The following is a 26200-nucleotide window of genomic DNA, read 5'->3' on the forward strand; positions in this document are numbered from 1 at the left end:
ATGGTGTTCCTTGTAAAAGCACAACCTGTCCTGCAGCTATTGTGTCAATGATCCCTCTAGTCCCAATTGCCAAAAACCCAAAACATCTTGAAACAAAAAGAAACTGGCTCCATGTCTGCAGGAGCCTCGTTTCAGGCCCTGTCTACACGGTCACTCTGTTTTTATTAACTTAACCTGAGACTCCCAACCCACAGGTCAGGGGCAGGTCCCCCAGAAGCGCCCCCAGCTCTCGTCAAGAGCCCCCTGGGGAGGCGTCACTGGGGCCAAGGGTTCAGGGTTGAGGGCGGCCTGAACTGGGGCAGCACTCTCTGCCCACAAACATCCCAGACGGATGTTTTGGTCTCATCTTGAAGCCGTTTCCACCCGAGGTGCGGTTCAGAGGGCTGATTGCCAACCCCGGACACTCATCCTCGGCCACGTTCATCTGACAGACGCTGTGTGCCAGGAGTGCCGTGTATTTGTAGCGTCTTTACTGGGTCGTCGCATTCATGGACCCTTGGCCATCTACCTCACTCAAATTCAAATATGCACAGTCAGAACATATCCAAACAGTGCTGCCCTCCCTGTCGAGCACTTGGGACTGCCCCTCGGAGGCTAACTCTATTGTTTGCAAGGATCTTTTAGTCCCGTATGTTCCCGTAGCAATTTCGACTTGTGCTCAAATGAGACACAGCAGACTTTCCCATTGCCGCAGGGAAAGGAGACTGCGCTGGACTTTCCAATAGACATGTCTCCTCTTACTTTAAAACATACGTTTTTGCTATAAGTGATCCTCTTTAAGACCCTAATATTCATATAAGACAGTAGATGTTAAGAACTCGGGTTCTGGAGGTAAATAGGCCGTAATTCATATCCTATTTGTGGGATCTTGGGTGAGCCTTTTCATCTCACTCAGTCTCCGTCTCTCTCCCTCAATCTCTTACAGACTGACCAATCTGTAAAACAGCAAGTGGGCTTCCCAGGTGGCTCAGGTAAAGAATCCGCCTGCCAATGCAGGAGACGTGGGTTCAATACCTGGACCGGGAAGCTCCCCTGGAGAAGGAAATAGCAACCCACTCCAGTATTCTTGCCGGAAAAATCCCATGGACAGAGGAGCCTGGTGGGCTACAGTCCATGGGGTTTCAAAAGAGACTGACATGACTTGGTGAAAAAAAGAAAAAACAGAGAGAGAATGAGGGCAAAGGGCTTAATTCGACAACTGATGGTAAAGTTGCAACAAAAGGGAGCAATTACCATAATCGCCAAGGATTGAGAGTTTCAGGGACTCCCCTGGTGGTCCAGAGAATCAGAGTTCACCTTCCAGGGCAGGGGGCGAGCGTTCAGGGATACCTGGTCTGGGAGCTAAGATCCCACATGCCTCAGGGCCCAAAAGCCAAAACAAAACAGAAGCAATACTGTAACAAATTCAGTAAAGGCTTTAAAAATGGTCCACATCAGAAAATCTTTTTGAAAGAAGAGTTTTACAGGGATTATCTTATGTTCCTTTCAAGAAACCTGTGAGGCAGTTATTTTTGTCCCCACTTGACAGATGAGGACACTGAGGTAGCGTGTACAGCCCAAGGTCTCCCAGTGCATGAATGACGAAGGTAAGATCTATTCTCAGGGCCCCTTGGCTCTACAGCCTGGGACCCCAACCACTTCCCCATCACAGTTTCTTTAAGGGAAGCCCAAGGTAAGCGTAGATCCCCCTTCACAATCACATGTGGTCATCATCTTATGCAATTTTTTTTGGCCAGAGCAGAGCTAAACCCATCCTCCTCTTTCCGGTATCTTCAGAAGCCCCTCTGTCTGCCAAAAACCCCAGTTCAACCAGGACTTCCAGGAAGAGCGAAGTCACAGATTTTACACTGACACCCACCAGCATCGCTGGTGGCAAAGGAGATGCTCACCCTTCCGGCCCTAGAAAGACCACTTACAGGGTTCGGGGATGCCTCTAGATCATCTCTACACCTGTCCCCAGGGCCCTTCTCATATCCAGCATCCTACTGCTTCTGAAACAAATGGCTTAGCTGTCACATCCCAGAATTCTATCTCTCGGTCCATTTTTGTGGACTCAGGAGCATGCAGTCTCAGGAATTCAACACCCCCACCCCAGAATTTCTCCCTCATCCTCCAAACCAAGTCCCAATTTAACACACAACTAATGGAGGTGTGCCCTCCACACTGGGATCTGTCCCAGCTCTGTTCCTGCAGGTGGCAGCTGAAGTCATGTGCAGAAGGACCCAGGTGTCTGAGCAGTTTTCAGAGCCCAGTCGTTAATTCATTTGTCTGCAGACATTATCTAGACTCCACGTCTCCCAGACAGGCCACGACAGAGTGCATTACGAGGTGAGCCTGCCTTAGTTTTCCCTCCAGCTTCCCCTCCACCTTTTTTTTTTTTTCTTCTTGGACTCAGGGCCCAACGTCTTCTGGACATATTTTTCATTTTTCCAAATATCAATTGCTCTTTTATTCCCTCTTCGAAGCAGTGAGTAATAAGAGTTGTGTCTGGTCCTGAAATTCCGACTGAAATAAATTAGCCCAATGACCAACAGGAGGTGCCTAGAACAATAACTGCGGAATATTTGGCATATTACAAAAGAGCCCCTGGATGTTGAAGTACAGTAAGTCTAGAAGCACATTACAGAGCGAAGTTGCCAAAACGGGTATGCAATGAGCCATCCAGGCAGCAGAACGCCTCATAAATTAATCCTGCTTTTTTTTTCCTTTTTGGTCCACTGTTCACAGTTCTTCTAGCCCTCTGGTTAATGGGGCATGCAGAGGGGTATTTTTGGTGTGGCCCACATCCCCAGCAGGCAAGCATATGCCAAAGCTGTGAGTAAATGTACACTTTTGTCCCCTCACTCGTCTGGCGTCCCAGATGCCACTTGCTGCAGTAACAGGAGCCGAAAGAGACACAGACTTTGGAGGCAGCAAGCTGTGAACAAATACGGAGCTCCTACTAGGCGCCAGGCATTAGACCAAGTTCTGGGGTTCCTGCAGAGGGCGACACGGAGATCCCTGACCTCAGTGCTGACAACTCAGGTACACCCCAGTCCATCTGAGTTGGGTCTCCATCTCAGAGCAGATGGGAGCGGCAAGTAATAGTTTGATCTGCATCCCAATCCCTCTTCTCCTTGAAAGGATCCCCCACGTGTGAGCCTGGGCGGGAGTGGGGGCAGGACACAGCCCTGTCCCCCACTGCAGAAGCAACAGAGGCTGGATCCTCCTCCCCACCTCTTGGTAGCCAGGGACCAGACCTGTGACAAGGCCCAATCTAGAGCTTTGAATCTTAGGGCATGTTCCAGACACTGCAGTGGGCTGGAATAAGTTCCCCAAAGAGATCCATGTCCTAATTCCTGGAATCTGTGACTGTTACCTTATATTGTAGAAAAGGACATTGCAGATGTCATTAAATTCAGGATTTTGAGATAATGAGATTATCTTGGATTATCTGGGTGGGCTCCCATGCAATCCACATATCCTTACAAGATGAAGATTTCACACACACAGAAGAGGAAGCAATGTGACCGAGGAAGCAGAGACTGGAGTGATGCAGATACAAGCCAAGGAATGCTGGCAGCCACCACAAGCTGGAAGAGACAAGGAAGAGATTCTCCTCCGGGGCTTCCAGAGGGCATGCAGCCAGCCTGATGCCTTGATTTCAGCCCAGAGATATGAACTTTGGACTTTTGGTCTCCAGAACTGTGAGAAAATTAATTTCTGTTGTTTTAGTCACCTACTTTGTGGCAATTTGTTACAGAAGACATAGGTAACTAATGCAGACATCAAGAGAATTTTGAATTCTTTCATGGCTTTGGGACCCAGCATTTGCCCCATACTGTTCTGGGTTCAGACTGTTCCTGTGACATGCCCTGGCCGGTGGTTCCAATACCTACTCCTGTCCCTGGATCTGCAGCCTCCGCATCTATTATTCCAGGAGCTCCCTTCAGTCCTCCCTGCCAAACTCACCTTTTCTAAATTTAGTGAGCAGTAAAGACTTCTATTGCCTGCTTTCATAAGTAAGAACCCCCAAATAGAAAAGCTGTTATGAAAATTAGAGACAAGCCATGTTTAGGCCCAGCAGAGTGCCTGTCACACAGCAGACACACAATAAGTCAGAGTTCATAAACCAATGGCCTGTTTCACTCATTCAGTGCTTTTCCCCCTAAAGTTGAATTTGTTACCAATATTTATGAGTCAGGAGATTTCACATAAAAGACTGAAATTCTAGCTTCTCTTGAAAAACAAAGAAACAGAAGATCTTGCAACACTGGATCTTACATTGTCATGGCAACAATTGGCTGGTCCTTCCAGAGGCTGTTGTTGTTTACTCACTAAGTTGTGTCCGACTCTTTGCAACCCCTTAGACTGGAGCCCACCAGGTTCCTCTGTCCATGGGATTCTCCAAGCAAGAATACTGGAGTGGGTAGCCATTTCCTTCTCCAGGGGATCCTTCCAACCCAGGGACTGAACCCGGTCTCCTGCATTGCAGGCAGATTCTTTACAGTCTGAGCCACCCGGGAAGCCCCCCTTCTAGACACACACGTTATAATTTGCCCCACTCCCCACCAAGCCCTTTCACTGTCTACCCGCCCACTCCTCTCATTTTATGCATTGTACAGTGCCTCTATGCCTCTGAGTTTGTAATCCTTGTTACACAAACAAGTCAGACCCAGGCTAGGACTGGGTGGGTTCCAGTGGAAGACCAAGGTTGGGAGGTCTTTGCCCATGATTTTTCCCAAGGTACGGTTTCTTCTACCCTCTAGCTAGCCAAAGGTGCCTCCTCCTCTATGGAGCCACCCTGTCATTCTCCACACCCCATTAGGTCCCTCCACTGCCATCCAGGCCTGCCTATTAGACCATGTGGATCAGTTTCCTGGGTAGATTTTTCATAGGAAGTCTTTGCCTTCTGAAACTGCTAGGGGAGACTTACACTGAGTTAGCACAGAAGCAGCCAGTCAATAAACACTGGAGAAGTAAGGCAGAAAAAGGAGAGGGCAAAGGAGCGGGGAGGAGAGAGGGAGGGAGGGGGACTAACTGGGTTCCTGCTTTGAGCCAGACCCCATTCGGTCAGGTCCTCCCAGCTGGTCCTCCCAGTAACCCCACGAGACATACATTAGTACTGGTCTCATTTTTCAGACAACTGAGACTCAGAGACACCGTGACACCAGGATTTGAACTGAGACGTGCTTGGGAGACGTACAGAGCACTGCTTGGTCTCCGCCTGTACGCACGGGGCAGACTGCTCCCTTCATATGGTGTAATTTTCCATTAGTGATTTGCCCGGAACTCTTTTTCACCCACACATTTTCCATTCATACGCCCCTCCTTCCCCCCATTCATTCCCACATTCACTCAGGAAGCCTAATTCCCCAGTCCGCGGCCCCTCCCTCTTTTCTCATCCCCTCCATCTTCCCGCACTGGGTAACGGAGCGCTGGCTGGCTGGAGAACTGAGCGCTGGCTGGCGGGGGAGGTTGGAAGACACCTCGCCCAGCACCGACCCTGCCCGAGCCTCCTGCACAACCCGCTTTGGGCATGCGCACTGAGGGCCGGGCAGGGATGCCTGGCTTCCCTCTCATCCCTGCCCCACGAAATGACCCTCAGAACTAATCCCAAAAGTTCCCCAACTCATCACTGCTCTTCAGAGCAGTTTCCTGGAAGAATTCACTGGGTTTCTAGGAAAATGTTTCCGGTTGTCTTCTCTTAACATGAATGTAATTCATTACATTCAATATGCCATAATTAGTTTAATGGGCAGTCCTTGAACGTCTGCATATTACATTTGAAACATTTTCCAGAGGCGAAACCCCAGAGGCCAGTAGCTGCCGATGTACAAGACCATGGAGATGACACAGGTAGCCTTGTGAAGAGTTCCCAAGTGGGAGCAAGAGGTTTCAGATCTGGTCCCCTTTTTTTCCTATTGGCTTGGGTAGACCCCTTTCTTTTTCTGGTCTTGAGTTTTCCCATGGAAGGGGCAGTATCTCATGGCACTCAAGACCCTGGAAGCTGGAATCAGCTCCTCAGAGTTCCGATCTCAGCCCTGCTTCCCACGAGCTGTGTAACTTCGAGAAAGTTGATGTAACCACAGTGAGTCTTAGTCTCCTCATCTGTAAAATGGGGATAATAATAGTATTTACCATCCAGAGTTGAAATAGCAATACAATGAGTCAATACATATGAAGCATTTCACATAGAGCCCTGAACTCAGTAATTTCTTGACTCATCTTAGTTATGGATGATAAGAAGAAGAAGAATATGCAGGAGAAAGGGGAAGAAGAAGGGGTAGAGATTGTTTGACATTTCTGGATGCCAAACTGGGATGGTCATGGAGTTGAAGAAGGAATATAGCTACTTTTGATATTTCAAAAAATTTCATGGGACTCCCACATCTACTCACCCACAATAAAACCACAAAGGATAATAAGAATGGCAACTTTCTTTGCTTTTGGCTGAAATTACATTAACCTCTTGAGGTGAACTAAAAGACTTTGGAGTTAAATAGACCTGCACTCAGACCCCTAGCAGAGTGTATAATCTTGAATAAGGAGAGTAACGTCCAGACAGACTGATAGCACCAATTTTGCAGGGCAGTTATGAGGATTAGATGAGATAATGTATGGACAGCACTTAGCATGGGTGCTGGAACAGAGTTGATAACAGCATGTGACACCTACAGCTAATATCCTTCCTTGGCTGCCCTGGGCCTCAGCTTCTTCATTGGTGAAATTAAAATCATACCACCTGCTTTTCTCATTCAACAAATATTTTCTGATCCAAGTACTATGAATACTTCACCAGACACAGCTCAGGGCCTCTCAGAAGCCACAGTTTGAAGTTGCTCATTATTCATCCATTCAACATATTTTTACTGAACATGTAGTATGTAACAGGCTGCATAAGGGGATTTAGAGTTAACAATGGCTAATAAAACAGACTTAATTCCCAAATACCTATAGAATTATAGCCTGGAGAAGATGTAATAAAACAAAGTTAATGAAATATCTAGCATACAGTAGATGCTTAATGAATAAAAGTTATCTGGGTGCTAATCAGAAACTTTGTATGTGTCACTTGGGGAAAGTTAGATGATCAAAATGTTAAAAATTAATGCTGTCTTAACACATGGAATTTCTTTGGTAAATGGAGGCTTTTAAAATATGAAGGGAATCCAAAGTGAAATATTTAAATATACACTTAAAACATGTATAGGACCTGTATGCTAAAACTTACAAAATGCTGATTGGAGAAAACCTAAATCAGTGGTGAGGGAGGCATACCATGTCCATAGATTGGAAAATACAACATAGTAAAGATGATAGTTCTCCCCCAAGAGATCTGTAGGTTTAATGCAATTCCTGTCAATATTGCAGCTAGTAAGTTTTTTTGTGTGTTTTTTTTTTTAAGACAGACGTCTTATTCTAAAGTTTATTTGGAAAGGCTCAGGCCATAGAAGTGGTGAAAATGATCTTGAGAAAGAACAAAGTGGAGAAATCGCTGTACTCAATATTAAGGCTTACTGTACAGTTACAGTCAGGACAGTGGGTGTTGGTATGTGGATCGATACACAGGTCAATGGGACGAAGCAGAGAACAAGAGATAGACCCACTCAAATATGCACAATTTAGTTTTGACAAGATGCAAAAGAAATTCAAAAGAGAAATGAAAGCATTTTTAAAAAATGATGCTGGAGCAAATGGACATCCACAGGCAAAAAAATAAATAAAATTAGAAACAGAAAACAGATCAGTGGTTGCCAGGAATTAGAGAGCGTGAGAGAAGGGGGCAGGGGAGGAGGCAGGCACCAAAGGACAGCACAGGACCCTACAGTTTGGAAATTCTTCTGCATGGTGGTGACTATAGTGGTAGATGCACAAATCTAGCCACGTGACAGAATTATTTAGAATTTAAATACACACACAAATGAATACAATGAAACTGGGGAGACTAATAAGATTGGTAGATTGTATCCATAGCAATAGCCTGTGTTACCATCAGAGGTAACTGAGTAAAGGATATCCAGGATCTCCTATACTCTTTCTTACAACTGCAGGTAAATCTATACTTATCTCAATAAATATTTCAGTTAAAAAAATTTTATCATTTTTGAATTTAAAGACTTGTATTTTATTAAAGATTTGAAAATACAGAAGAGAAAGGATCAGAAAAATCACCATCCTGAAATATAGCCTTTCAGTGTGTTTCTCTTTCCAGTCTTTGTTTTTATATTTATGTGAAAAGCAAGTCAGGGCTAACCATCAGGGTGGTGCAGGGTTGGGGCCTGACTGTCCCCGCCTTCTGTGACATCAGAACTCACAGCCTGAGAGATGCTTGGTGACCAAAAGCCAGGGAGGTGGGGGTACCCTCTTCTACCCAGGCAGCCTGACCTGAGGCCATGGTGGTCCACCAGGTGGGCAGCAGGGGCCGAGTGGCAGCCGAGAGAAGGGGAAGTCGCTGTGAGGACAGGAAGCAGGTGAGGCCAGACCAGGGAACATGGCTCTCCTCCCATCTGGGCCCCCTTGGATGCTCCCGGCAGCCTGTGAGGCCCTCGAAGTCAGGGACAGGCTTTCAGGCTGACTCTCCCTAGAGCCCAACCTGGTGGCACATAGTACAGGGACTCAGGAGCTTCTTCTAGAAGCCGTTACTGACACCTTATCAATTCTCACACTGCCAGCACAAGGAATGCCCTGGAGGGACTTGGGAGTCTTGTTAGCTTCCTGTTGTATCCTGAGTGCCTAGGTTAGTGCTTGGTGCATAACAGGTGCTGAATGAACGAACAAATGAACCAAAATAAACGGGATACTTTACCTAAGTTGGAGACGTCCTGGAGCCTTTGTTCCAAGGGCTGGAATTCAAAATTCACATAGGATTTTGTCAAAATGGAAAATGTTAGCACTTGTGTGCACAGCCTGGTGTGCACAGCCTGGGGCTTCTTCTACTCCTCTCTCTTGGATGTCTTGACATTCCCAAGAGGCAACTGTTATGAACTCATTTACACATGGGTAAAGTGAGATCGGAAAGGCCAGACAACAGAGACACACTGGGATTTGAAACCAGGTACCCCTGATTCCAGAACCCTTAGCAAGGTGACCCTGCACTGCACTGCCTGCCAGATGGGGAAGTAGTAGGGAAGACGGAAAAGGTGGTGGGGACAGTCAGCTGGGCGCTGCACACAATGGGAAGGGGTAGGATTTATTCTGAGATTACTAAGCAGCCATTGCAGGGGTGTAAGCAGAGCAATACACGATGGACCTATATATGTTTTCAAAAGATTTGTTCACTTATACGCTTAATACAACTTTCGACTTCTTTACGCTGGAACTCACTGCGAGATGGAGGCCTTGTGGGGCTCCGGCTGTGCTGCAGTTTTTGCTGAAAAGTGTTCCTCTAATACCAAACCTTAGGAACGCTCCTTCTAGAAAAGTCATGTAAGTTCTGTGGTCCGGGAAACGCTGACACTCTCATTTCTCCCCTAGAGGGTCACACAGCTCCTTCACATAATGAAGGCTCCAACGAGTCCTGCAGCAAGGAAATCCATGTAACTTTACCACAGTATTTTCCAAACTGACTCAACTACAGAGGCCCTGCTTTTGCATTCTTGAAAGACCTTATGGCATATATCAAAATCCATTTTATAGGGACTTCTGTAGGGCATGTGGGTTCAACCCCTGGTTGGGGAACTAAGATCCCACATGTTGAGTGCTGCAGTCCAAAAACAAAGTCCAAAAAAAATCCATTTTACAAATGAATAAACTGAGGCTCAGAGAGAAGAAATGATTTGGCTCAGCCTCCATAACAGCACAAGAGAAGGAGTAAAATTTAATTTTAGTCCGTTTTCCCTGCTTTTGACCTCACTCAGCACAAAAAACAAACAAACAAAAACCAACTTAGCAGCAAGCATGCAGATCAAGACATCATCCTGTACAGCACGTTGACAGAGGAATAGTTAAAGAAATAGAAGAATGTTCAGACCACGGAATGTTCATCAGCCATTATAAAGAATGAATCAGTCTATGTTCCTAGATAGGGTTTCCTTGGTGGCTCAGCGGTAAGGAATTCACCTGCAATGTAGGAGACGGAAGTTTGATCCCTGGATCAGGAAGATCCCCTGGAGAAGGAACTGGCAACCCACTCCAGTGTTCTTGCCTGGGAAATCTCATGAACAGAGGAACTTGGCAGGCTACAGTCCAAGGAGTCGCAAAAGAGTCAGATACAACTTAGCAACTAAACAACAACAACATGTTCTTAGATAGTCTCAGGAAATATTGTTAAGAAAAGAAAAAAGTGCCCTAATCTACAACGATTTCACATTGGGTGTCCACACCCAGGCAGTTTCTACCCAAATCAAAGTATAGAGCATTTCCAAGACTCCTCCAAGGCCCCTCGCAGCTCATACCCCATAACCACGGTTCTGAGTTCTAGCATCACAAATGAGTTTTGCACGTCTCTGAATTTCATGAATTCGTGGAGCAGAATCAGACAGTGTGCCCCTTCATGTCTGGCTTTCTTCACTTCTAGTGTGTCTGTGAGATTCGGTCACGTTGTTACTATGCAGTTTATTTTTATTTTTAAAGTTAACAGCAATTATAACGTTGCTAGTATATATATTTTTAAAAACTATCCAGGAAAGAAACAAATTATGTAAATCTCTTTATCTTCTTTGTTTGTGGTAGCCGGTCTAAATCTTACTTCACAAACTCAGGTACCTAAGAAATGTATTATTTCAAGTCAAATTAAATCTGATTCAACCCACATCTAGTGAGTTGGGAAGAAAGTCAATGTTGGTCACTACTGTCTGCCTTAATCCTCTCTCCACTTCTGTTTGCCTGACTTGGTCACTATCCCAACTCACATTGTCTTTGAAAGCAGGAGTCTCTAAATATCCTGTGCTGAGACCTCCCAGCCACACCGTAAGGCCATCAGGAGAGGGTGCCGGGCCCCTCGCAGACTCAGACTCCCCTTCCACCTTTGCCTACCTCTCCAAAAGGCTCTCTCACTTTTATCCCCCCCAGATCCTGGCATGCCCACCAAAATCTCCTAAATTATCTTGGACTGACCCAAGTACCAGGGAGCAATGTTGTCTTCAGGAAGCCATTTAATTCCTGCACCAGAACCCCAAGGGGTAGACTTTCATTTCCGGCCTTAATACAGTAACTGGGGCCAAACTGGCCCTCACAGTCATTGTAAGCAGCCAGAAAATTGACAAAAATATACAGAGAAACTATTTTCAGATGACGGTAAAGGACAACACAAAACTATAGTCACTGAGGGGAAAAGGAAAGGATGGTTGCCCCAACTCTTTCTCCACAATGGCTGTGCCAAGAGCTAGAGGGCAGACAGAGCCCAGCAGTCCTGCTGAGCTGCAGAGTCTGGGCAGGCGGAGCTGCCAGCCTCTGGAGGACAAGGCCTTGGAGGGAAAGAAGGGCTGTGTGCTGACAGCACCCTGGCTCAGGTGGGGATTGCCATGCTCCTCAGCTGTGGGCCAGGATGTGCATGCAAAGGATTAGCTCACCCATGGCTTACCAGAGGGCAGCTGCTCTGGGGCTGAGAGCAGAGATACTGGAAAGCCAGTTGTGCTGCAGGTAGATGGAATTCTGGGCCAGCTAGAACCAAGAAACTCCTTAACACCACAGGCATCCATTTGAGAGCACACATATCACACATGTATCTGTACACACACACACATTCTATATTTATACACTACAATGTAACTCATCAATAACCCCAAACCCCCAAAACAAGCAGATGTCTCAGAAGTATTATACTGAGTAAAAGTAGCTCAACAAAAAAGAATGTGATATGTGATTTCATTGCTGTGAAGTTACAGGACAGGCAAACAGAGTGACAGAGAACAGCTGAGCGGTTCCCTACTTCAGGGTCGGGGGAAGAGGGAGTTGGCCGCAAAAGCACATAAAGGAATTTTCTAGGATGATGGAAATGTTCTGTATCTTCACTGGGGCGATACTCCGCATGCATGTAGTGGTATGTGTGTGTTCAGTCATGTCTCGACTCTTGCAACCCCCATGGACTGCCAGGCTCTCCTGTTCATGGGATTTTCCAGGCAAGAATACTGGAGTGGGTTGCCATTTCCTTTGCCAGAGGACCCTCCCAACCCAGGGATCAAATCTGTATCTCTTGCATTGGCTAATGGATTCTTTACCTCTGAGTCACTTGGGAGGCCCAGTCCTCAAGTATAGACACTTCAGTCACTAAGTCGCTCTGATTGTTTGTGACCCCACGGACTGAGTATAGACGTTACGGTGCATGCAAAATGTGCGTTTTATCATATGTGAATTATACCACAATAAAGTCGACTTTTTAAGATAGCATTTACAACAAACAAAAAATAAAAGGCAAAAGTGAGGCAAATAATGAAAACAAAGGTCAGCCTGCCTTCTCACCAGGGACAAAGGAGGGAAAATGCCGAGGAAATGTCCACAGGTCACCCTGTTATCTAACCCCACAGTTCCGCGGGTTTTGTAGCGGGCATGTGGGACTCAGGTAAATAGAAAAAGTGAATCCCCGCTCCTAGCCCTCTGTGAGGGAGGCGGGGTGCTCGTCCACCCTCCAGGGACTCACCTCCTCCTCTTCTTGCCCCCAGACGCTGTTGGCACTGCTGATCCTGGTGCTCTATGTGGGCACAGGAGTATCAGGTGAGCACTGTGGAGCACTGTGGAGGGAGGAGCCAAGAGCTCAGAGTCGGGACCGTGATCTGTAGCTGGTTGCACACCAAGGGTACCTCCACAGCTTGCCTTCTCCCATCCTCTTCATCCCCCAGGGATGAACAGCCAAATGTATTCCAACTTCTGCTCCTTTACCTTAGTAAGAGGTGGTGTTCGTACCTGTTTCAGGAAGAAGTTGGGAGGTGTCAGAAAGGATCAGAGAATGTAACTACCCCCAGAATCCTGTGACTTCCCAGGTAACATATTCAAGAAGGGACCTTAAGCTTGGCTGAGGACATCTGAGAAGGCTTTCTGTAGGTGTCATTGATGAACTGGGTCTTGAAGGATAGGTAGGAGTTGGTCTGGTAGAGAAGGTGGGGATGGGTACTTGGGACAGAAGGAAAGCATAGCAAAGGCTCGGGGAACTTGTAGGAACCAGCACAGCAAGAGAGGTCTACAGGAAAATGCTCAAGATACAACCTTGGTGTCTGCCTTTTAGGTGTTTGAATACCAGACCAGTGACTCCCCAGAAGAGCCGATCAAGGTCATGAGGACCTGGTTGAAAGAGAACTTGCATGTTTTCTTGGAGAAGCTAGAGAAAGAGGTGCAAGAGCTGGAGCAGCTGGTCCGGGACCTGGAGGAATGGCTGGATGTCCTCCTGGGAGAGGGGCACCCGGAGCAGCTCTGCTCCACCCTCAGAAATCACCTGTGAGGGCAAGGGCTGAGAGGACCTAGGCAGGAGGCCAGGTGGAGAAGGGAGTGAATATTCCAGGAGTCCCTCTAAGGAGGGCTGGGCTGTGGCACTTGAAGTTGAAGCCAGCCAAGAAAATAAAACAGTTGACACTAAAAACTGTTGGCACCACTGCTGGCCCATGAGATGGCACTAGTGGTAAAGAACCCGCCTGCCAACGCGGGAGGCAGAGGAGACGTGGGTTCCACCCCTGGGTCGGGAAGATCCCCTGGAGGAGGAAATGGCAACCCACTCCAGTATTCTTGCCTGGAAAATTCCATGCACAGAGGAGCCTGGAGGGCTACAGACCCTGGGGTCACACAGAGTCGGACAGGACTGAGCAGCAGGGCTGATGCATGCAAGCTAGGACCAGGTGAGAGACACCCTCCCACAGAGCAGGACTCTGGCAGGCACGACAGCAGCCTCAGAGCCAGCCACAGGGACAGGACCCTTCTCTTCCACTTCCTTGAGTCACTGCACAAAGTTCCTCAGCCTCTCTGAGACACAACTGCCTCAGTAGTAAGAATCCAGGAAATAAACTGCTTCACAGGGTTACAGTGAGGCTGGAACGTGTGTCTGCGGTGTGTGTCTGCCATACAATAGGTGCCTGATAAACAGTTCTCCCTTACTCACATTCCTCCTCCTTCCTCCTTTGAAGTTAGCAGGAGGATGTTGGTCTGGAGTATAGAGATAGTATATGACAACTCAACCTTCTGACACTACTGGTATAAGCATAAATTTTTGGAGCCCTTCTGGAGGGCAAATTGGTGAGAGCTGTCTAATTCCACAAATGCATTTATCCCTTGACCCAGCCATCACTTCAGGGATGTATCAAACACACACACACACACACACACACACACACACATATATATATATATTGTGAAATTGCACACTTCATTTCTAACACCAAACAAGCAGAAAAAAAGGAACAGCCCAGATGAAGATGACATCAGCAGGGCAGGTAACAGTACATCCACATAATGAGATCTGCTGTAGCTATGAAAGAGAATGGGGAGGCTTTCCTACTGATGTGGAAATGCATGCAAGGTATGTCATTAAAGAAATAAGGATCTATATTTTACTGTTGATGATGACGAAGTTGTGATTGAATATGGATAAAAATTCTAGATGGATACAACAGAGGGGGAGACTGAAGGGAGTTGAATCGCGGCAAATATATGACAAGAAAGCGAGGATACTTTCCATTGCTTACTTTCACACTTTTCAATTTTCAAACTATGTGAATGTTTTGCCCATTCAAATATTTTTAAAATAAAATTATGTACTATTTTGCTTGCAGACAAGGACTGGAATACAGGGTATATATGCAAAAATAATATCACTGGGCTTCCCAGGTGGCTCAGTGGTAAAGAGTCCACCTACCAATGCAGGAGACACAGGTTTGATCCTTGGGTTGGGAAGATCCCCTAGTAAAGGAAATTGCAACCCACTACAGTATTCTTGCCTGGAAAATCCCATGGATAGAATAGCCTTGCAGGCTACAGTCCATGGGGTTGCAAAAGAGTTAGACATGACAGTAACTGAACAACAACATCATCATGATAAAATTATGAGTGACTTTTAATTTTTTTTTGTCTGTGCCACACAGCACAGTTTGCAAGATCCTAGCTCCCCAACCAGGAATCGACCCTGCGCCCCCTGCATTGGAAACACAGAGTCCTAACTGCTGGACTGCCGGGGAATTCCCTATTTTTTTAAAATAGTGCCATAAGAGAACCTCTGTCTTTTGATTATTTTGATTAAGCAATGAGAATGCTTGTCTAAGATTTTCCCTTTTTCTCCTGACTTCCAGGAAGCTCAGAGTTTAGTGTCTTTTAATGGAATTATAACTGCCTTACTTTTTTTAGGTTATTTATTTCCCCCTTCTTATGTCTTTTTTGTTTTTTATTTTAATGGAATTGTTATATATCTGCCAATTATTGGGACTACCTCCAATTGTTGGAAAGTCATAAGGGTTCCAATTAAAATAATCTCAGAGGATATTGACTTACAAGGAAAGACATAGCAATCCATATGCTGGAGGGAATGAATCAATTGTCATCTGGTTGGGAAAAGTCTTTGCAAATTACGGTCACAGGCTAGCCGGGGGTGAGAAGCAGAATCTGTTTTCTCATTTGCAGCTATTTCCTCCAGAGTTGTACGTGAAAGAGCTGATTGATATTTCCTTTTATTTCGGTTTACTATTACCATACAAGCTGTAGTTACAGATCAAAATTATGTATGTTCTCTGTGTACTTTAAAGGGTTCTCAGGTAGAAATTTTACTATATACAGATTTAGCTTGAAGGCTCCCCAGGTAGCTCAGTGGTAAAGAACCCACCTGCCAATGCAGGAGACACGAGAGATGTACGTTCAATCCCTCCATCAGGAAGATTCCCTGGAGGAGGAAATGTCAACCCACTCCAGTATTCTTGCCTGGAGAATCCCCATGGACAGAGGAGCCTGGTGAGCTACAGTTCATAGGGTCGCAAAGAGTCACATAGGACTTAGCAACTAAACAACAACTCATTTCAGCCTAAGACATATTTTAGATTCTAGCCCCTAACCAAGTTGTAATTCTATTAAATATTGCATCTGTAATATATATGTGTATATAGAGAGATGTATATGTTTATATGATATTTATATATTATATGTATTTATACATAAAAGATAGGTTAGATGTTTGTGTATGTAACTTGGGGGATATGTGGGGGAAAAAAGTAAATAGAGCCTAGATCCTGGTGATGGCTTAGTCAATAAGTCATATCCAAGCCTTGCAGCCCTATGGACTGTATCCTGTCAGGCTCCTCTGTCCATGGGCTTTTCCTGACCCAGGGATCTAACCCAGGTCTCCTGCACTGCAGGTGGATTCTTTACCAACTGAGCCACCAGGGAGGCCAGCATATACACACTACTATATGTAAAACAGACAACCAATAAGGACCCATGGTGTAGCATGGGAACTCTACTCAGTATTTTGTAATAACCTATATGGGAAAAGAATCAAAAAAAGAATGGATATATATATATATATATATCAGTTCAGTTCAGTTGCTCAGTCGTGTCCGACTCTGTGCCACCCCATAGATGGCAGCCAACCAGGCTTCCCCGTCCCTGGGATTCTCCAGGCAAGAACACTGGAGTGGGTTGCCATTTCCTTCTCCAATGCATGAAAGGAAAAGTGAAAGTGAAGTTGCTCAGTCGTGTCCAACTCTTTGCGACCCCATGAATTGCAGCACGCCAGGCCTCCCTGTCCATCACCAACTCCCGGAGTTCACTGAGACTCACATCCATTGAGTCCATGATGCCATCCAGCCATCTCATCCTCTGTTGTCCCCTTCTCCTCCTGCCCCCCATCCCTCCCAGCATCAGAGTCTTTTCCAATGAGTCAACTCTTCACATGAGGTGGCCAAAGTACTGGAGTTTCAGCTTTAGCATCATTCCTTCCAAAGAAATCCCAGGGCTGATCTCCTTCAGAAGGGACTGGTTGGATCTCCTTGCAGTCCAAGGGACTCTCAAGAGTCTTCTCCAACACCACAGTTCAAAGGCATAAATTCTTCGGCACTTAGCTTTCTTCACAGTCCAACTCTCACATCCATACATGACCACTGGAAAAACCACAGCCTTGACTAGACGGACCTTTGCTGGCAAAGTAATGTCTCTGCTTTTGAATATGCTATCTAGGTTGGTCATAACTTTTCTTCCAAGGAGTAAGTGTCTTTTAATTTCATGGCTGCAGTCACCATCTGCAGTGATTTTGGAGCCCCCAAAAATAAACTCTGCCACTGTTTCCACTGTTTCCCCATCTATTTCCCATGAAGTGATGGGGCCAGATGCTATGATCTTCGTTTTCTGAATGTTGAGCTTTAAGCCAACTTTTTCACTCTCCTCTTTCACCTTCATCAAGAGGCTTTTTAGTTCCTCTTCACTTTTTGCCACAAGGGTGGTGTCATCTGCATATCTGAGGTTATTGATATTTCTCCCAGCAATCTTGATTCCAGCTTGTGCTTCTTCCAGCCCAGCGTTTCTCATGATATACTCTGCATATAAGTTAAATAAGCAGGGTGACAATATACAGCCTTGACGTACTCCTTTTCCTATTTGGAACCAGTCTGTTGTTCCATGTCCAGTTCTAAGTGTTGCTTCCTGACCTGCAGCAACAGTTAGAACTGGACATGGAACTAATTCATTTACTGTACCCCTGAAACTAACACAACATTGTAAATCAACTATAGTCCAATAAAAATTTCTTTAAAAAGAAAGAAATATTGATTGGACCGTGCATCCACCAGCCCCTGGTGAATGAGATGTTTAAAGCTAATGGTGAAAACAAATGAAAAATCAAATCAGAAAAGTCAGTACAAGGCAATTTCAGAAAATAATAAATATGAGTGGAAACAAGACCACATAGCAAATCACTGTAGTTCCAGGTGGAAATGAAGATTTGGCATGGGGGAGAAGTGCCCAGAATCAGGATGCATTCTGAAAATGTAATCAGCAGGACATGCTGATGGATGAGAATGTGGGAGAAGGGTCTAGTTGCTGCTTGCCAGGCCTCAGGACTGCCTCTCTTTTCAGCAGAGGAACCTGAGCCATGAGTCAGGGCAAGATGGAAGAGACAGGCTCGGTCTGGTTGAAGGGAAAGTAGCCAGTTGGAAAAATGTCATGCCACTTAAATACCCACATTTCTTTCCTTTGTCTCAGACACCTGGAGAATGAGGTCAGCATCACAAGAATTAAAAGCTTTTAATTAATTTTAATTGATGGTTCTCCCCCCATCTCTCTTTTACTCAATAGATTTGGCAGCCTTCCTAAAGTTCCCCCAGGCTCCTCTCTTTGGCTAACACTGATTCATTCTACTTTTTTAATTGGTTTGTCTTATTGGTTTTGGTCATCTTTTTTTCTGTTCTTTCACTTTATATATATTATATAATGGGAAAGGAAAACCACAATCACTCAAATAGTTCATGATTTAAAGATAAGAATCTGATCATCTGGACAAAAATTCGATACAGTAAAGTTCACCTGTGTGTTAGCCATAAGTATTTCATAAGCATGTTGTGATGATTGGGAAGCAATAATAAAATTGTGATAGTTGACATTTAGAAAATGCTTCCTCTATTCCTGTTTTAGGGGCTTGATCAAATGCTACTGTTATTTCCAGTTTATAGGAGGGGAAATTGAGGCAGGGAGAGATTACATCATTGTCAAAGTAGTATCACCAATAAATGGGGAGCCAGGATTCAAGCCCACGCTGTCTGGCATCAAAGCCCCCACACTAACCCAATGTCTCCCCTCCGCTAAGCCCAGCCAAGATAATGTCTTCTCTCTCTTAAAAAGTTACCATTTTATTGTTAAGGAATCATATGCCAATTAAATTTATAAAGCAGTAAATATTCACTGCATGCTACTACATGTCAGGTACCTATATAGAGAAGTAGAAATCTCATTTCTTGCCCACATACAGCTAGTCTGTCTACCATGAAGTCAAGAAACAAAGATGGAGAAAATGAAATATCTACCTTGTTTTCAAAGCTATTGGGTGAAGTGTCAAAGGCACCTAACTAATTATCAAATGAGCTATATATTTATTGACCTTAAGAGTTCAGAGAAAGGATGGAATACTTGCATTGGTACTAACATGAAAATCTATTAGTCCAATTACAGAATAATGCTGAAACTTAAATTAGGCTATGGCCAAGAGGAAATCATGGGAGGAAGGGGAGAAATGATAAATGATGGGTGAGGAGAGAGAGGGACCCTTCTCTCTAGAATGGGATGGGTATTGCAGCCTGAACTAAACCCAAGGATCAGATTCCAGGTCTCAGGTAAGATTTGGAGGCAACTTCCTAAAGGTCTTTGTAAGAATAAATTTTAAAAAAAGAAAAGAAAAGAAAAAAGTCCTTAAGAATTAAGGACTCAGTCTCCATTGAAATTATTCCAAGACCAGGAAGGTTCATTTCCAGTCTGCATGTCATATTTTTGATGATGTCAAATAAAAATGTGGATTTAATTTGTTTCCTTAATCCACAAATTTGTTCAACAAAATTGTGAAATGCACTAAATCCAATTTGGTCCAAATCTGGCTGTCAGAAGGATAATTGAGGGATGGAGCCAAAGAAGACGCCTTCAGGGGCTTCCGAATCCTCTCTGTTATACCCACTTCCAGGAGGAGGAGCATCCTTGCCCGAGGACAGGGTCAGGCTTTCCTCCAACAGTGTGCATATCCTTCTGAGCTGAGTGGCTGAGCCTTCAACAGGCAGCCCGCAGTCACCTGAGTGCACTTCATCACTCAGAGCCTCAGTTTCCTGCTCTGTCGTAAGGTGCTACTGCACCTCTTTGGAGAGGCTGTTGGGACACGAAGAGGACATGATGACAGTAAAGCACAGTGCTGGAAAGCTTGTAGGTGCTTAGAAAAGGAAGCATAGCAGAAAAGTCTGAGTAGATCCCAACTCAAGGGCACTGGGCTTTCCTCCCACAGCCCTGACCCTCTCTGTCTCCTGCCCCTCTCTCTCCCTCCCTCCCTCCCTCCCCTTCTCTCTCTCCGTCTCTCAGTCCCACTTGCCTTTGGGCTGGCCCCATTCTCTGGCAGGCTGTCCCCACTGTGGTGGCAACACGGCTTCTGGAGAAGAAATGCCTCTTCCCCAAGAGCTGTGCTCAGAGTCCTGCAGGTGAGCCTGGCGGCCCTCGGACCGGATCACCTACTGTTCCTGAGCTTCCCCTCATGGCTACGGTGAGGCAGTGCTCACACTGGCCAGACTTGCTCACATGCTCATCTCCTCTAGCCAATGATTATCCTAAGCACAGACTGAGTGGTGGGGAGCTGTGGCTCCCCAAGGGAAATCAAGGTACTATTACCAGAATGGGAGAAATCCGTGCAGGAAATAAAACTTAAATGCTTTGTCAAAGTATCCATGACAACAATTTGTCATTTGCCTCACACTCCAGCAGGGTATAAAGTGTTTTCTCAGCTACCCCACCTCATGTAGATCTGAGCTCTAGACAAGACAGTGATCTTTTATAACACCCTCATACATGGCCAACTGCAGCAGAATTCACTTCTCCTGCCTGTGAACCCAGGCAAAGCACGCATCAGTGGAGGTGGCATGAAGAAGCTGAAAGACCAGGACTTTGGGGTCAAACAGCGGTCCAAGCCCTGCCTCCCCACCCGGCCCCTGCACTGCGCCCTCAGACTGCTCACTCCACCCTTCAGGGATGCCCATAAAATGGGGTTTGTCTACATATCTCCAGGGCTTTTTGAGAGGATTAAGACTTTTAATTAGTGTTTACTATGCTCCAGGCATGGTTCTAAGTGCTTTATGGGCAGCATAAAGATTTAATCGTCACAACACATCTATGCACCAGGTCCTATCTGTGTCTTCCCTGCATACGTAAGGTAACCAGCACCCAGGATGCATCACCATCCCAGGGTCACAGACTGCGTGGAGGAGCGGGGATGCAAACTCAGACAGGCAAACTCTGGGACCACGTGCTGTTACCCCACCCTATGCTCCTTCCGGATTAAATGAGGTAATGCGCGTGCAAGGGCTGTGTAAACCGTAACACACTATATAAATGTCACTCACGATTACTTCTCTCCTCCCGCCCTGGTCATTAAGGCCAGGAGGGACCTCAGGAATCTACCGTTCAGTTATTTTCTCACAGCGCTGGACGTGGTCCGTCAGCTGTACTTCCTCCCAGCCTGCCTTTGACTCTGAAGCTACACCTAGAAACCCACCTGATTCTTTTCATTCTCCAGCCCCAGCAAAGTGGCCTTTTGCACCCAGGCATTCATTTCCTCCGCAGCCCTTAATGAACCACAGCGATGAGCTATGGCTACACTGGGCAGAGCGAGAACCAATACGGCCTCTGCCCACATGGAGCCCCCGGAAGCTTGCGCGGTCAGAGAAAACGGCGCCTGGGGAGGAGCTTCACGGATAAGCCGGACATAATATTAGAACCTGGCTGCCAGTGGTGGTGAGATACATATTCAAGAGGAATTGTGCAAGGAGAGCACCCAGCACAGTCAGGGCTGAACATTCTCAGCTATGGTCGCTAAATGAATTCTTGTGTCCCATGCCCTCTGACACCGAGCTTACGACTCAATTCAGTACAACTCCCCTGTTCCCCTCACTACGCATCTTCTGTTACTTTTGGTCTCTGCTTTATTTCTCATATCAAAACACATACCCATTAGTAGAGATGCAGTAAAAATAAAACAAATGTACATTAAAAAAAAACAAACGCGTATAAAGACAAAAAGCAGGTTAGTGGTTGCCAGGTGCTGGTAGGAGAAGGGAACTGGGAGTGAATGCTTAATAGGCATGGGGTTTCCATTTGGGGTGATGAAAAAGCTCTGGAACTAGACCACGGTGATAGTCGAACAACACTGTAAGTGTACTTAATGCCACTGAATTGAACACTTTAAAACGGTGCAGACAATAAGCAAGAGCAAGGTGCTCAACATCACTGCTCGTCAAGGACATGTGTTAAATCACCATGGGACACCAGAAGAGATGGCCCACATGGGCGAGAAGGCTGTAAATCTCGTAAGTTGCTGATGGGGTACAATATCATGCAAACCACTTTGGAAATCAATTTGGTAGTTTATTATAAACACATGTCTACACTGTGTCCTAATGATTCCATTTTAAGTATTTACCCAAGAGAATGAAATGAATGGGCCACACACATGCACACACACACTTACACACCACAAACACAAGACCTTGCAAAAATATGTGCATAGCAGCTTTATTCATAAAAGATAACAACTAAGGCACTTCCTTGGTGGTCCAGTGGCTAAGACTCCACGTTTCCAGTGCAGGGCCCCAAGTTCTATCCATGGTCAGGGGACTAGATCCCACAAGCTACAACTAAGAGTTCATATGCCACAACTAAAGATCCCACGTGCCACACTAAGACTGGCACAGCCAAATAAATATTGTTTTAAAAAGGTAGCAACTGGAAATAACTCAAATGCCCATAAATAAATTGCAATTATATTCATATAGCACACTACTCGTAAATAAAAGAATAAACTACTGATTCAGAATAAACTACTGGAATACCAGACCACCTGACCTGCCTCTTGAGAAATCTGTATGCAGGTCAGGAAGCAACAGTTAGAACTGGACATGGAACAACAGACTGGTTCCAAATAGGAAAAGAAATACGTCAAGGCTGCATATTGTCATCCTGCTTATTTAACATACATGCAGAGTACATCATGAGAAATGCTGGGCTGGATGAAGCACAAGCTGGAATCAAGTTGCCAGGAGATATCTCAATAACCTCAGATATGCAGATGACACCACCCTTATGGCAGAAAGCGAAGAAGAACTAAAGAGCCTTTTGATGAAAGTGAAAGAGGAGAGTGAAAAAGTTGGCTTAAAGCTCAACATTCAGAAAAGGAAGATCATGGCATCTGGTCCCATCATTTCATGGCAAATAGATGGGGAAACAGTGGAAACAGTGACAGAGTTAATTTTGGGGGGCCCCAAAATCACTGCAAATGGTGACTGCAGCCATGAAATTAAAAGACGCTTACTCCTTGGCAGGAAAGTTATAACCAACTTAGACAACATGTTAAAAATCAGAGATATTAGTTTGCCAACAAAGGTCCATCTAGTCAAGGCTATGGTTTTTCCAGTAGTCATGGATGGATGTGAGAGTTGGACTATAAAGAAAGCTGAGTGCCTAAGAATTGATGCTTTTGAACTGTGGTGTTGGAGAAGACTCTTGAGAGTCCCTTGGACTGCAAGGAGATCCAACCAGTCCGTTCTAAAGGAGATCAGTCCTGAATATTCATTGGAAAGACTGATGTTGAAGCTGAAAGTCCAATACTTTGGCCACCTGATGTGAAGAACTGATTCATTGATGCTGGGAAAGACCCTGATGCTGGGAAAGATCAAAGGCAGGAAGAGAAGGGGAGGACAGAGGAAGAGATGGTTGGATGGCATCACCGACTCAATGGACATGAGCTTGAGCAAACTTCAGGAGTTGATGATGGACAGGGAGGCCTGGCGTGCTGCAGTCCATGGGGTCACAGAGTCGGACATGACTAAGCAAGTGAACTGAACTGAACTGAACTGATTCATAGAACAGCTTGGGTGAGTCTCAAAAGCATTATCTTGTATGAGATAAACAAGATATAAGAATATATATTGTCTGAGTCCATGGATAACTAAACTAGGGTGATAGAAATCAGGTCAGCATTTCGGGGGAGGTGTACAAGGAAACTTTCTGGAGTGTTGAGAATAACGTATATCTTAATACGTATGACGTGGTGGTTACATGGGTATTTGCATTTGTTGCAATTTATCAAACTGTATCTCTTTCTTTATTGTATATAAATTATGCCTCAAAAACATTAAAAATAATAAAACTGTACACCATCTCTATGACTCAACAATTTTATTCCTTGATGTTTATCCAAGAAAAGCACATGTGCTCGCAAAAAGTCAGGTATAAAAATATTCATTACAACCTTGTTCATAAGAGACAAAAACTGTAAATGGATTAAATATTCCAGTTAAAACATAAAGATGATTAGTCTCATCTTTTAAAATGTACATTGCTAAAAAAATAAATGTAAAATGTACATTGCTTATCAGAGACACAAATATAAGGACCCAAAAAGGTTGAAATAAAAGGATGAGAAAACATATCCATAAAAACATTAAAAACAAGTATATTAAAAAGCAGTTGTAAGTCTACTAATAACAGATCAAATAGATATTAAGACCAGAAGTATTATTAGACATAAAGAATAGCAATTCATAAATATAGGAGCATTAATTCAATAGGAATATATAACAATCTTAAATTCAAATGAGTTTAATAATGGAGCCTCAAACAGTGTTAAGAAATAAAATCCCATAATCAGAGCACAATGTTTAGAAATATGTCTCTCAGTAAATGATAATACAGATATAAAATCAATACAGCTATATTAAGATTAAGTAACATGAATAATAAATTTGATCAGACTCAAACCTATTCAGTCATCTGGTTTATGGCAAACATACCATTACAACATAGTGGGGGCAAACTGCCTTGTCAATAAATGGTGCTAGATAAATTGCACCAATTTGTGGAAAATATGGACATTGACTTACCTCATACTACATCCAAGATTCTATTTCAGGTGAGTCATAGACCTACATATGAAAAGTAAGACAATAAGCTTCCAGAATAAAATGTGAGTAAATATTTACGACTATGGATAGACAAAGATTTCTTAAAATATAAAGAACACTAAACATAAAGGAAAAAATTAGTAAATCAGACTATTTTAAAATTAAGACCTGTGTTTGTATGTGTTCAGTCACTCCGTTGTGTCTGACTCTTTGTGACCCCACAGACTGAAACCCACCAGACCCCTCTGTCCATGAGATTTCCCAGGCAAGAATAATGGAGCGGGTTGCCATTTCCTCCTCCAGGGGATCTTCCCTACCCAAGGACTGAACCCATGTCTCCTGCATCTCCTACATTGGCAGGCTGATTCCTTACCACTGAGCCACCTGGGACGCCCAAAATTAAGAACTACTGTTCATCAGAAGACATTATTAGAAGAATAAAGGAACAAACATAAGGTGTTTTGGGTTTTTTTGCAAAGATATTTGCAATGTGTATCTCCTACAAAGAACCTGTATACTGAATATATAAAGAACTTCTACAAATCAGTAAGAAAAAGAGACACTATCCCCTTCCCATGGGAAAAGTTTTGAACAGGCACTTCACAGAAGGGTGTACCCAAGTGGCCAATTAGTTATTCATGAAAACCTAATTAAACCACAGTGAGCTACCATCACCTACCATCAGAATGTCTACACTTTTTAAACTGGTACCAAGTGTTGCCAGGATGTAGAGCTCCTGGCATTCTCACATACTTCTGTGGGAGGGTAAATTTGCACAACTGCTCTGGAAAGCTGTTAGCAGGGCCTGCTGAAGTTGAACACATACATGTTTTATGAACACAAAATTCTACTTCAAATGTAGATTCTCAGACGTATGTGTGTGTATTGCAAGTCATGCCCCAAAATAATATAGAATATTATTTTTAATACTTAGAAACTAGAAACCATTCAAGAGCTCATCAACAGTAGAATGGATAAACAAATAGTATTCCATTCATACACAGATACAATGTGACTGAAAGTCAGGTACAGTTCTCTGTGACTCTATTCACATGAACTTAATCTATACTGATACAAGTCAGAATGTTGGTTTCTTTTAGAGGGTAATGACCAGAAGACAATACAAAAGAGACGCTTGAGATGTTGGTAATTCTCTATATCTTGATCTGGAAGATGTGCACCTATGTATATTCACTTTATAAAAATTTGTCAGGCTCTGCACTTAAGGCTCACACATGAAGCTATATCACGTTATTCTTCAGTTGAAGTTCAGCAAAACCTACTACATGAATAGTGCTAAAGTTTACAATGTGAAGTGAAGTCGCTCAGTCGTGTCCCACTCTTTGCGACCCCGTGGACTGTAGCCTACCAGGCTCCTCTGACCATGGGATTTTCCAAGCAAGAATACTGGAGTGGGTTGCCATTTCCTTCTCCAGGGGATCTCCCCGACCCGGGAATTGAACCCGGGTCTCCCGCATTGCAGGCAGACGCTTTACCGTCTGAGCCACCAGGGAAGCCCCCAAAGTTTACAATACCTAATGCCAAATCATGTTTGAGTAACTTTGCACCAATTTCCACCAGCATCCTTGTGTCCCAAACAAAGCCTCCCAAATTGTGAGCATTCTAACCTTCAAGACATTCTTTAGTTTCATTTTAACTTGATTTTATCCAGCAAACCAGCA

General features: G+C 44.6%; 1 protein-coding gene and 1 non-coding gene across 2 annotated transcripts; one reads left to right on the forward strand and one right to left on the reverse strand.

The window, feature by feature from the left end:
* Positions 1–8295: 8295 nt before the first annotated feature.
* SMIM23 (small integral membrane protein 23) lies at positions 8296–14127 on the forward strand. Its single transcript, XM_005221421.5, has 4 exons — positions 8296–8453; positions 12582–12633; positions 12832–12899; positions 13142–14127. Exons 1-4 carry the CDS (start codon positions 8376–8378, stop codon positions 13352–13354), a joined length of 411 nt encoding a protein of 136 aa, XP_005221478.1. The 5' UTR covers positions 8296–8375; the 3' UTR covers positions 13355–14127.
* An 11832-nt stretch (positions 14128–25959) lies between these two features.
* On the reverse strand, positions 25960–26032 carry TRNAC-GCA (transfer RNA cysteine (anticodon GCA)). The gene has a single exon. It is a non-coding gene; the product is annotated as a tRNA-Cys (tRNA).
* Between the last annotated feature and the right edge of the window lie 168 nt (positions 26033–26200).

Source organism: Bos taurus, chromosome 20 (genome assembly GCF_002263795.3).
Source record: "Bos taurus isolate L1 Dominette 01449 registration number 42190680 breed Hereford chromosome 20, ARS-UCD2.0, whole genome shotgun sequence".
NCBI lineage: Eukaryota > Metazoa > Chordata > Mammalia > Artiodactyla > Bovidae > Bos > Bos taurus.